The 13,341-nt window shown below is 41.3% G+C and overlaps 1 protein-coding gene across 4 annotated transcripts in view; it reads left to right on the forward strand.

Annotated features, from left to right (window-relative positions):
• Positions 1-13,341, forward strand: part of HS6ST2 (heparan sulfate 6-O-sulfotransferase 2) — a 293,173-nt gene that overhangs the window by 234,026 nt on the left and 45,806 nt on the right. For 2 of the 4 annotated variants that reach the window (XM_077889419.1, XM_077889420.1), the window contains one exon: positions 11,264-11,350. The exons of the other annotated variants lie outside the window; for them this stretch is intronic. In XM_077889419.1, the coding sequence (XP_077745545.1) occupies positions 11,264-11,350 (87 nt within the window). The remainder of the gene's footprint in view (positions 1-11,263; positions 11,351-13,341) is intronic. 4 annotated transcript variants of the gene reach the window in all.

The raw sequence follows: 13,341 nt of genomic DNA on the forward strand, positions 1-13,341 counted from the left end.
TTTATTCCTTACTTCATTTAGGATTTCACAATGGCTAGAAGTAGATCCTATGGGAAGATTCTGCCCTCTTTCTTATGTTCTTCAATGGTTTCTCCATTTCGCCTAAGCCAAGAGGTACTCCCAGACAGTGAGACCTCGCACTGTCATTTCACTGTTTGCTGTAGAGCAATGTATGGACACCAGTTCAGATGGGTTTAAAGAATTTGTCAAATAGGAAGTTGATAGTTTAGTGGTTAGGGAGAACCAGAGGGCAATTAATTCAAAACACAGAGACTATCTGACAAAAAAGTGGCAGAGATGAGAGCGTAACTCTCAGAAAGCCTCAGCCTTCCCAAGTGCAAAACAACTGGGTTTGGCATATGGCTGACCCAAATTCTGATTATTACAGAGCCAAGATTTTCTTGAAGTTTTGAGGCTGAGGAGAATAGTCAGTCCCATTTCTGATTGTGTATATAATAGAGGAAGCAAACAACAGGAACAACAATGAAAAGTGGACTAAATGTTTCTTTGGGAAATTCTAATGAATTGTTTCTTTGGGAGATATATTTGCATAAACTTGAGTACAATTGCTTTATCTAGCTCAGGCACTAAAACAATTTCTTATTTTGTTGATCTTTGTTGCAATAAATAAGGCTGGACTGAAAAAATATATCTAAAGCCTATAATTACAGATTTGTTTGGTATATGATGCTTCCTTCAGTATACTGCAGATCATCGTTTCTAGGACTTGATGAAATCAGGTTGCATGTGACCAAGAAGGTTTATTCTCTATCAAATACTCTTGGCATTATGAAGGATGGCATGACTGATGAAATACCGCACTCATCAGAAAAGCACACTAAGGAAAAGCAACGTGTAGCAGTTGGAAACCTATGATACACGAATGTCTTATAAACAGCAAATGAGTCTCTTATGAGTGTAACACTCACCCTAGATCCAGTTTCCTCTTTGGCTTGCAGGAACCCACTTTCTTCACTGTAGTTTGTCCTTAATCTTCTTTCCAGGCTCTGCTCTTCCCACTCTATACACTCTCCTTATGTAATCTCTTCCTCTCTAAGGTTTTCAACCACCATTAACATTCTGAATATTCCCAGATCTCTAGAGACCATTCTTCAGCGGAAATATCTATATATCCAGCTAAGCTCTACATCCATATATCCAACTGTCAAACAAATTCATAGCCTCGGGGTCTCAACAGCGCACAAAACATAACCCAGAATGAACCTATCATCTCTTTCATACTCTCCTCCCACAGAAAAAGGCTGTCCATCTTTCTTGTACTATTTATTTTGGCAAATGAAGCCACAACTCATTCATGTTACTTCATTTTTGGCCCCAAGCCTTTCTGTCTTGTTCTGTACTCTGTGGGGGCTCTGGCCCTGTTTGCTAGGTGCTAGCCAAGTTCTCTCATTAACTTCATGTTACATCCATGGGGTACTTCCCTTGGATACATCCCTTCTTTCTTAGGACCTTTCTTTACTATCTTGAGGTGCTCTTCTAACTCCCTATTTCTGAGTCTTTCCCGGGACTGAGTGGCGTACATTCAATAAAGAACCTCAGCTAAGTGTCTTAGGTTGGACTGGACTGTTACTAAAAACTCCTATTCATTGAAAATAGGATATGGGTATAAATCATATAAGCCCTAGTATTTAACAGTGATTAGTGGATGATATACAAGCAATATATTTTTTTGTTTCCCTGAATTATCAGAATTTTAATCTTCCACAAACATACCCAGTAAAATAATGTTCAGCTTTCCAAATCTTAACACAACAGAAAGAAGTGATTGGATTTTATTCAGAAAAGAAATTTAATGGTCTCTACACATCATAGAATGGATAATGTTTGCAAAGGAAACCCTACTTAGAAATAGCATGCACTCAAACAAATATCCAAATGAGTGATATTTGAGCAGTTTAAAAATAAAAATATTTTCAAGTTTTTAAATGTCCTTCTAAATATAAAGGAAATGTGTAAGAACCTTCGGTTTACAGGCTCAGTACTATTAAGGAGAAGCTCATTGGAGCTCATTTGAGAGAACTTTTCTTTCTTTACTGCCCCAGAAAGCATGATCAAAACCATTGCTGCCATGGCCCTTCTACTTGCTGTCTAAGGAGACAGCCACACTTTTAAATCTTGAATATACCCACTCCTTTAGAAAGCACTTAAGATGCTAAGTTCAGCAGCAAGAATATCTTTGAATGTTCCTGCCTTTGAACACCAACATGTAGCAAGAGAATTGGAGTCCCAAAGCCCCGGTGTTAAGATCTGAGGCCTTGGTTAGGCAGGACCAGCACTGCCTCAATGACCCAACTTGTCCAAGATCCTCTAGCCATTAGAGAGACGACGACCTGGCTCTGCCTGATTCCGGTACCCATGCTTTTTGCACAACCTCAGAGTTGCCCTCCACTCATTAGGCAGCACCATTCTCCAAAATTGCTGAATCCCACTCCATTTACCCTATTGGAGTTTCATATCTGTGGGTACTGAGGCTCAAAAATGGCACTGCAATAGACTGCCATGTTTCTAGTCATACAGTGTCGTCTGACATAAGTTATTTGATCTGTTAGTAAACCTCTAAATTAATATGTGTTAACTTAATTCAGCAAACATATATCATAAGACAGATTTACCAGGATGGTTGTTGGTCAACAGGCATTGAACACCTTCTTTTTTAAAAATATTTTCTGTGAAAAAAAAAAAAAAAAATAAAATAAAATAAAAAAAAAAAAAAAAAAAAAAAAAATATTTTCTGTGAAAGAGAGTGTGTATGGGGGGGAGAAGAAGCAGAAGGAGAGGGAGAGAGAATCCCAAGCAGGCTCCACACTAGCACGGAGCCCAGTGTGGGGCTTGATCTCACAACTGAGATCATGACCTGAGCCAAAATCAAGAGTCTGATGTTTGACTGAGCCACCCAGGTGCCTCTGTATTGATAACCTTCTATATGACAGAAGTTATAGGAAACTTCATGAATGGATATGAATACAATTTGCTTGTATCTTCAAGTAATTTAACATATAATGTGCAGGCAGAGTGGGCATTCTTGAAAATCTGTAAGAACAGATTTAGCAGGAAGTAAAAACAAAGTGATTATTCACAAGAGAAAAGGAAATGAATAAGTGATTGGCCCCACCCCTCACCAATAGCCTTGGCTCATATCATTCTGCAGTATAAAGGCAGAAGAATATCACTTCCAAATAAATGAGCTCACTGACTTTCCTTTTTTATTTGTGTATGAATTCCTACCATAGCAGTTGGCTTCTTTGGCTTTTCCTAAAAAATTCACTGAGACTTTCCTGGCCTACTCTGGGGACTCTCTAACGTATAATATTCATCAAGTAGGCTCTAGTTGTGAATTTTTAATTATGCCAGATCATTTTCAGTAAATAGAACTTCAAGCTCAATTAATGCTGTCAGATCTAATGTTTGTCTCACCTGCTATTGGGCTCCACTCTGTGGTATTTTCAGTAATTGCGACTTCCTCAGAAAGGCGGAGCTTCTCCAGAGATGGATGTCTGCAGCCCTTTGCGTCCTCTGCTTTCCTGATTCAGGAGCACTAGACTGGGGGCACTTCATTCCAGCAGTTTCTAATTGTGTTGTCTGGAAAGCAGGGACAATGGATACAGCTGACTGTTATCTCTCACTTAGTGGTGACTAAGTGTGGCTGTCTCACGCTTCCTGTGAGGCAGTGGTTCCCAAAGTGTCCTCCATAGACCAGCAACCTCACCATCATCTGGAGACTTGTTAGAAGTGTGCATTCTTAGGCTCTAGCCTACACCCACTGAATCAGGAATTCTGGGGGTGGGGTGTAGCCATCGTTTCACAAGTTTTCCAGGTGATTCTGATGTTTCAAAGTAAGGGTAGGCATAATTTCACTCTATTTTGTGAAGGTTTTTATAACCCAGAGTTTATTTTCTGATTTATGCATCTTAAAAACATACTGAAAATCATAATTGTCCTTGTGGTAACTCAGCTTTACCTTTACCTTCCTCAATTATCCCAGGCATAGGCAGTTTTACTCCTTGATTTATTTCCCTGGCACTTTTTCACGCTTCATCCGATTTGGCACATTGTGCCATATACCTATTAACATGCTCACCTTCTCTATTATATTAGCTTTGGGCCACTCAAGGACAGGAACCCTGTCACAGTCATTGTCTGTTCAAGGCCCAGCATGATGAGGGGCACATAGAAAATACACATATAGTAAATGTGTTTTGAGTAAATAAATTGTGTAACGTTTTATAGTTTTCAAAACCATAGGATGGCTTTGAAAAGTGGGCCTGGCAGACAAGGGAACAGAGGTTCAGAGAGGTTAAATGTGATTCGGTGGATGGCTACAGACCCAGAGCTAAAGGTGAAAGCTTGCCTCAGTTTGGGAAAGGTAATGGTCATAGTTCCCTAAATATTGTCCTCATGAACTGAACTCAACTTAGGAAGCCTGGGATACTTTGGCTCTTTAAGGGCAAAGTCTGTGATTTGTTCCCAGACAGGCCGTTCCTACACCCAGCTGTGATGATGTTACTAGCTGGGCCATACTTGTACCAACTGTGATGCTATGAGAAGGTGACTGAGGGTGCCAGTTAGTGAGGCACAGTGCAGAGATCGAGCACAGGAAAGGACGTCGTGATGAAAAATAGAAATAGATTTTAGCGTTATCAGAGGTACAGTCCCTGACATTTGATTAGTCCTTGGTAAAGGGGAGCCAAAAGGAAAAGAGGTGAGCTCCAAGTGAAACCAAGGTTTCTTTTTTTAAAAAGATTTTATTTATTTATTTTTTATTTTTTATTTATTTTATTATAGTCACACACAGAGAGAGAGAGAGAGGCAGAGACATAGGCAGAGGGAGAAGCAGGCTCCATGCACCGGGAGCCCAACGTGGGACTCGATCCCGGGTCTCCAGGATCGCGCCCTGGGCCAAAGGCAGGTGCTAAACCGCTGTGCCACCCAGGGATCCCAAGATTTTATTTATTTATGAGAGAGAGATTAAGAGAGAGAGAACACAGGGAGAGGGAAGGGAGAGGGAGAAGGAGATTCACTGCTGAGCAGGGATCCTGATGCATGGGGACTTGATCCCAGGACCCCGGGATCATGACCTGAGCAGAAGGCAGACACTTAACCACCTGAGCCACCAAGGTGCCTTGAAACCAAGATTGCAAGCTCAGTTTTGCTCATCTGCCAGCAGCACAGAATGTACTTTGTGAGCTGTATTTGTTATGGGAATGGGTTGTCAGCTGTTGTCACCCACCTCACCTCTTGGCACCCAGCTCACCTTATCATCCGTAAGCAATTTGACTGGGCTAGAAAATGGGGAGAAGCAAGTGACGGCCATGGGATGAGGAGAGTCACTGGCCCACACAAGGGACAAGGTCTGCATTTCCCACGTTAACCTTAGCATTGAACTCTACATAACTAAGTCAACTGGCTCAGGCTCTTTTGTTTGGACCTTGGGATACAAGACTTTGTAACACACTTTTAAATTCCCATAAACTGGGGTGGACATAAGCAGATGTGGCATAGGCTGCCCACCCCCACTGCACTTCCCCCCCCCATGCCAGAAACATCTGCATGTTAATCACAATGGAGTGCTGTCCCATCAGGCCTTGCTGCCTATCCTCATATCTTTGACTTCCACTTCAGAGCAATGACTATACATCTGACCCTGTGTTTCTTCTTAAGACCTGCTGTCTCTCTAAGTGCCTGCTGGACACTGTCCATCAACACCCCAACTCAGTATGCTCCAAACTGAATCATCTTCTCTCATCCAGATTCCCTCCCAGCCAGTCTGTCTTTCACTGGCACCTTCGTTTTCCCAGCCATTCAGCTTCCACACCTTCTCAGCAGCTTTTGTGTAGACTTTATTTTCATTCTTCAGATGAAGTCAGCCCCCGAGTTCTCTCATTTCTTTTGCTATGCCGTGCCTCATTTCCTTCTTTCCACCCCAAACTACCATTCCGGTCCAGGCTCCCATCATATTTCAGGTCTCCATCACCCCAAACCTTGCAGTACCAGAACTAGATGTGAATGTGATAGCTGTAAGACACAGTTCCAGAGTGCTCTGATAGTCTATAACTCAGATCCAAGCTCTTGGGAAAGATATAGGTGAATAGCCAGTTTAAATGAAAAAATAATGTAATTTAGGAACCAATTTGTGTTCTTTCTTGATCCCAGTGAGGCATTCAGGGTTGTGACTGGCTTCACTGGACAGAAAAAGCATGCACCAAGAGGTGAAGAGAGCAAAATAGCAACAGTAATCAATAAGCATATTGCTCCAGTCTCCAATGCCCTGTGGGGAGTTGAAAGAGTGAAAAGTTAATGGAAGGGGAGAGGGCAAGATAATGTGAGTGTCCCGGCTATCTTTTCCATGAGCTCTGCAATTACAAAGTAATTGTGAACGTATGTGTGAATGGTACCTCATCAGTTTAATTCCCTTTGCTTTATAGATGAGAATCCTAAGACAGCAAGAATTTATATGCTTTGCTGGCAGCCAGGATTAGAACTTGAGATTTTTGAATAAATTCTCTGAGAGATCACAGTTAACACTGCACTTCCTAGCAATAAAGATGAGCTGTTCTCTTCCCTGAAAACCTGTCATTATCCACAGTTAAGCAAAGAAAAACTAAGGAAGGAAGCTAACTGAAAGCACAGGTTAGCAAACTGAACTTTCTTTGTTTGATAATTAACAGAAATATAGATAATAAGAGCAGGACCCTTAAAGGGGTATGAACAATAATTGAGGCACTTTAGGTAGAGGAAAATGAAAAAAGTTTGGAGCAAAGAAAGAAAACTACTCAGGACATAACCTAGCAAGATAGAAAAATGAGATAAAGAAGCCTCATCAACTCTAATGAAAGGAAATCGATATTTAAAGAGCTGTCTTGCTCAGTAACAGAACAAGGGCAAAAATACTTCAGAAATCTGAGCCTCTTCGAAAATAAGAAAGCAGGTTTTCTTGGGGAAGCAATCATGATGGGGAAACGATCATGATTTCAAAGCCTTTCGAAAAGACGACCACTTGGTGGATATGTTGTATGGGAAACTCAAGCACCTGTTGGGGAAACAGATCAGATGAGTTTCTATCCCTGGTAGAATCTATATATTTTAAGTGCATTTCCTCATCATGTGAGCTTTAAGGAACCTAGAGTCATCTCTAGGGGGCAGTTAGCTACCATTTCCCCAGATAGATTTGGAATAACCCCTTAACAATTGCTTGGGTTTCATCTCAGTTATCGCTTATGAGAACACACACTGGAAAATATGAAGAGCTATACAAATGCAGTAGGGTTCTTGTTATTCATGGGCACTAGCCAACTACTCAAGCACACTTGCTGGAGAATCCTTTCCAAGCTTACCTGTCTTTGTAATCCACATGATGATCAACCAACAAGCCAATTTTAACTAGACCAGAATCCAACTAGAATACAGTTTGCCCAGTCCATTCTTCTCTAGGAATGGAAAATGTGTGACACGTGTGTCACCACTTCCTATCTCCCACCAGTCATTGGGGGACATTGATAATTGAACAGAGCCCAAATGCAGCTCTTTTCATTTGTTTAACGAATATTTTCTGAATGCCCTCTTACGGGCTAGACAGATAAACAATAAGATATAAACAAGCACCATGCTCAGGGCCAAATAAAAGATATATAGACAATGAGTATGACAGCCTGAGTCTCTCTTCTGAAATTCAATTTCCTAAAACCCTGAAAAATCCATTTTTAAAATTTCAGTGCTGTTGTAGGTAGAGCAGCGCAACTAGTTTTCATGGGTCTGAGATGAATTAATTCCAAAAAGAGCCTACGAAGTACTATAGCAAATGCAGAAGTTTATGCTGCCCATCAAGAAAGTGAGTTGAGTGTGTTTAAAGCTGCTAGGTTCTTCTCCCTCAAGTACCTCTCTGATCTAAGAGAAAAATCCGGATTGGAGTGGATCTGATTGTCATCTTGTGTTAAGAACACTGGATGCCATTTCAGCATCAAATTATTCAATCAGAAACACTTTGAAAATGCTGAAAAGTTGGGTTAGTCGGAGTTTCCCCACCTGAATACAATGTGCAGAATACTGCAGATTTTTTCCACCAAGTTTCTGGTGTTGGAGACATCAGTGGAGCCTGTGGAAAGTGGCTTACTTGATAGATGGAGACGGACAGCCAGCCAGGCAGACAGAAGGAGCCCTGGCACTCATTAACTTTTCCTAGCAGGAGCTCACCTGGAATAGTTTTCATAGGCCTTTGATGAGGTTGGGTGTGAGGGAGGGAGGAAAGAATCATCTCAGAAGAGAATAGCTACTCAGGAGGAGTAGAGGAAGCCTGGATTTATAATCTCAGGGATTTCAGGCCACAGCCTTTAAGATTGCAACCCAAAGAGAAGATCAAAGTAGAGATCTGACAAGTGGTCAAAATAATGACAACAGGAATCTGTTTCAGATCTGTGGGTTGGAAACTAGCTCTGAGCCAATACAGTTCCCCTCCCATCTCATATGCCCCAAATTATCATCCATTTATCAAATCCCTGAGATTGCTAGATGATCCAGTGGCCAGTATTCTTGACAGCATCTTAATCTTTTGGTCCTTGACCTGTGTTTTTCCAGATCTCTGAGGCTCCCAGACAGTCTGTGGCTGCAGGATCTTCTCTTTCTCTATCATGGGGCACTTCCAGAAAACTCAGGGTCCTTTGGTCTCAAGGTTTCAGAATTATATATAGTGTCTTGTTCAGACTTTGCTGCTGAGGCTGGAACTTTGAGGTGGACGGATGACTGTTTTCCATCAATGTCCACCAAGCCTTTCTCTACAACAGTTCTTAGTCTAGCTACAAAATGAAACTCCTAGGATCAAGCCTGCCACAAATTCCGCTTGGTCCCTACCCCACTTTTGGATACACTTTATGTCTGCAAATGGATCTGCTATTTGCCAGAACAAACATTTTGGGTTGCTTGATTACTTTTACCCCCAATCATGGTGCCATACCTTCTGTATGTGATTTTTCTCTGATAAAGTTTTTGTTTTTCTTCTCTTCAGATCTGCACTTACAGGGTTTGGCAGTAGGTCAGAGGGGTCCTTATTCCTATCTTTTAAAGCACAACTGCTCCCAGACCACCCCTGTCTAAAGCAGCAGTTAACAATAAGAAGGCTGCCTCTGCCAGCTGCCAGCTTTCCCTGATGTCCTGCAGTGCCCTGAATTGAGCTTTAACGGGGTCACTTGTCATGCAGATTATAACGGACTCTTGTGCCCAAGGCACAGACCTGGGAATTTAGCAGTCAGAATGGGTGTTCTTGCATTGAAAAGAACAGAGATGCCTGAACTTGGTGACTCTGGGAGCATTAAATGACCACCTAGTCTGAGCCTGGTAGCTTACAAAATCAAAAGAGCCTTTGTCTCAGAATGCTTCCAGTGAAGTTTTCCACTCTACCCTCTCTGAGTGAGGGGCTAGGTGGAGGAACGTTTATTGGCCAGTGACCAGGATGTGGAAGTGAGGAAAATTGGGTCCGGCTTGAATTTTGCAATTCATAGCATATTGTGTCCTTTGCATCAGACTGCCCCAACCTGCTGAAGGAGACAGTCTTGAATTCTTTGGAGCTACAATCTTTGCCCCATTGTTTGGTATTATCTCTTAGTTTCTGAGCTTGGCTCTGGATGAGGAAGGTAGCTGGTATGGTCCCAGGCGTGGATAAGGAAGGAATTCTTTGCTAGCAAGTCATAATGGATAGATGGAGTCTTCAGAATGGAGTCTGCAGGCCCCACTCAGAATGTAGCCACAGTATGGCAAGTCCGTAGCAGCACAAGGAAATGGTCCCCACACTGTGCGAGAACCCCAGCGCTTTGTCTTGACAGACTTCTGATATCTCTTCCAGAATAGAATGTGTGCTCACTCTTTCTAGAATGTCTGTCGTCTCCAGCAGAAAGATTGGAGCTCACCTTGGTGTCTTATACCTCAAAGAAGTGCTTTTTGGACCTCCTAGACACGGAATCCTACCTGTTGGGGCTTTTGCTAACTGTCTGATTAGCCCTTGTCTGTGCCCACACCCTCTGTATTACCTTTGCAATCACCCAGAACCTATGATTCTCTCTTGTTCCAGTCACATCTGCGTCGCCATTTAAAGCTGATGAGTACAGGGCAGAATATCTTTTGTGACCCCCATGCCACTCCACATATAAATACAGTGACTTACAGGTACTTATTTCTGAGGCACTTAAAAGCTTCTTAAGTATCCGGAAAGCTCTTTGACATTCTCTGAGACAATATTCTGTGCCTTTGGAAGGCTCTATTATCCTCATTGAAAGCCAAGATATGCATTTTTCTTTTTTACCTTCACTTTTCATAAAAGGTTATGCTGACGTAGATCTGAGTAACAACAAAAAAAATCTTTCTGATGAAATCAGGATAAATAATTCCACACATCATCTAGGAGAGAAAGCCTTTGAATTGGTTTCCATGGAAATCTGAAGATGAAGTAATAATTTCAAGGCAGAGCAGCTGAATTGAAGATAATGGTAAAAATAGTTTGATAAAGAAAATAGAATAAAGTAATCAAGAAGACTCCAATCAATTATTCCTTTTTGTTTACCTTCAAGTGATTAATTTGTCTGCGTTTATTAACCTGATGAGATTAAGCAGAACTTCCTAGTGATTTATTTCGTAATTGTTTCCAAGGTTTGACATAAGCTGTGGAGTTATTGAAGGTGGAGATTTAAATTCAATTACTCATGAAGCAGGTGGTGCTTTTCCTGAAAGAATATCTGAATTCACGGCCTTTCCATGTTAACATTATGAGTGGAATTTATTAATTCATCTGATAGTATCTCCCAAAGACTTTTAGAAGTCATTTGGCATCCACATACTTCACTAAAAGTCAGCAGCTTCAGAACTGAACTTGTAATACATACACTCTAGAGACTGAAAATAAAGGATTTTATGTTAAAGACTAGTTATTTTTACACAATATTTTTACAGGAACCTCCCTTGGGGCCTGGGCTATGGTGCTATCATTAATGGAATCCACCAGCTCAAGCTTTGAATGCCAAAAGGATAGCTTTCTTTAAACTTGACCAGTGGTTCCCACTCTCTTTACCTTTGAAGGGCACCACTGGATAAAATCATGGTCTATTTTGACAGGAGAAAGAGAGAGGCAGGGAGAGAGTGAGAGAAAGAGAGAGAGACAGAGAGAGAGAGAGGGAGATTGGAAGTATTTAAATGAAATGACTAATTGCTTTTTGTCTCTATGGTCATTGTTGTATATTTTTTTCTATTCTTTCTGTGGGTATAGTAAGGATAGACGAGGTTCTCCAAACACTAATCCAGGTGCCAATTCTCCATCATCCACAAAGGCACGGAACACATCTAAGAGTGGGAAGTAAGTGAAAAGTGTCCCTGTGCATTTAACACAGCTGTCACCAAGCCTTGTGCCGTCCTCATTTTGTCATTTATTCATACTCATTCAACGAAGATTTGTGGAATGCCTTCCACGTGCCTTGCCCTGGGCTAGTCACTGGGGAATTTAAATGAGTAAAGCATGTGTCAAGAATATGGGGTATATGAAGGACTGAAGATGTGGGAGGAGAGGAATGGGAAAGTCAGACTGAATGTGAAAGGCAAGGATCTAAAGCAATGCAAGATTTGGACTATGTGTTTCAAAAATTAAAGAAAGAAGCAGCAGCACTGCTTCATCATTTTACGAGTTGCAAAACCCATGAAAATCTGTCTTTGACCCTTACATTAAGGTTGAGGGTTGAGCCAAAAAATCTGGAAAGTCATTCCATGAATGTCCTGGTTTAAGTACATTTACATTGTAACCATATCACTGATTTATGTGATACATTTATTCTTTTCCTAGTAACCAGCATGTAACATGTCTTACATGAAACTGTCTTTGTGGTATTGCCAAAGCTTGTATTGGCTGAATATTTGTGATGTTAGATTTAACTATTTGGGTTAATTCCAGAAAATAGCATTGGCTGATCCCACCGATTGGATTCAGCAGAGCATGCGAACCCATGCAGATGACATACCTCTGATTAGATGCTTCCCCTTTGAAGTGGCTGCAGCTTCATCCCTTTGGTGAATGACTTGGGTTCTCTGTAGGCCATGTCTCTAAGTGGCATAGGGCATTGTGATAGGTAGAAATACAGCCCAGAAGGAGTACCCAGCCTGCATCTAGGAGAAGATGAAAGATGCCTTAATCATGCTAAAATCTCTAATCTAGCAATAAGATATGTCAGTACAAGAACATGGTTTTGCAATGAGAGGTGAATTTGTAATGGTCATATATTTTATGTATTCAGTGTTGGACCATAAATGCTGCACTTTGAATATGATCTTATAGTCAATTCCCAAAATGAAAGTTCTGTTGGCTGCCTTTTTCCCCCATTTCTTTTCCTCCTGAATCCCATTTCAGGTTTGCATATAAAGTTGAATGTGGGCTATCTTAGAGAATATAAAAAGCTGTGCTGAAGACATAAGACTAAATCTCTGAGCACTTATAACTCGTTTCAGTTATTTATCACCACACACCACAATCAAAATGCTGTATAAATTATGAAGGAAGGGAATTGATGCACACAGTCCCCAGCAGATGAATGTTTCCAAATGAGTCCTGATTCACTGTCAGTGTGCACTCTCAGTTAGCAGATATGGCACTGGAAAATTGCTTCTAGCCCCATGCTTGCAGAAATGGCAGGCCGCCCCTGGGCCCCTTGCACACACCTATCATGCTGACAGCTGTAGGGCACCATCTCCATTTATTAGACCCTGATGTTTCATGAAGGATGCTTGTGGTTGCTGTTGCACTTTGAAAGGGGCACTGTTTGGTTTCTTTTGGCTTTAGAGGGACCTAGTCTCTTACCTTTTGAGTGAAGAATCTCAGTGTGAGCCACAAAGGGAGCGTTGGTCAAATTTGAGTTCAGATGACACAGAGAATGCATACCTGATACCATACTCAGGTTGTGAACAGTAGGAGGTCCACATAAATACATTCTTAAGTAAATAAACGTGATCTTATAGAGCACTTGCTGTATTTGGACACATTCCAAGCTTCTGCCACCATGATGGCCTCCCTCTTTGCACATTCTGAGCTGGGTGCCTTTTAGTTGCTGTGTATGTGACTCACAGATTAAGGTAATTCCTCATTATTCTTCATTATTTTTGTTATTAATGAAAACTAAAAAATTCTCCACTATCCTTTTCATGGATATGTGTGCCAGGTCCATTGATCTGACTTAGGTCCCATCAATTTTTGGGAAGTTTATATATAGAGTGCATGCTCTCAGCCAACTGAGCACTTGACAATTTTGTCTCATTAATCCTCAACACCAGAAGCTTATGAAATAGGCACTATTATTATTTCTG

The sequence above is a fragment of the Canis aureus genome, chromosome X, assembly GCF_053574225.1.
Source record: "Canis aureus isolate CA01 chromosome X, VMU_Caureus_v.1.0, whole genome shotgun sequence".
NCBI classification, from domain to species: Eukaryota; Metazoa; Chordata; class Mammalia; order Carnivora; family Canidae; genus Canis; species Canis aureus.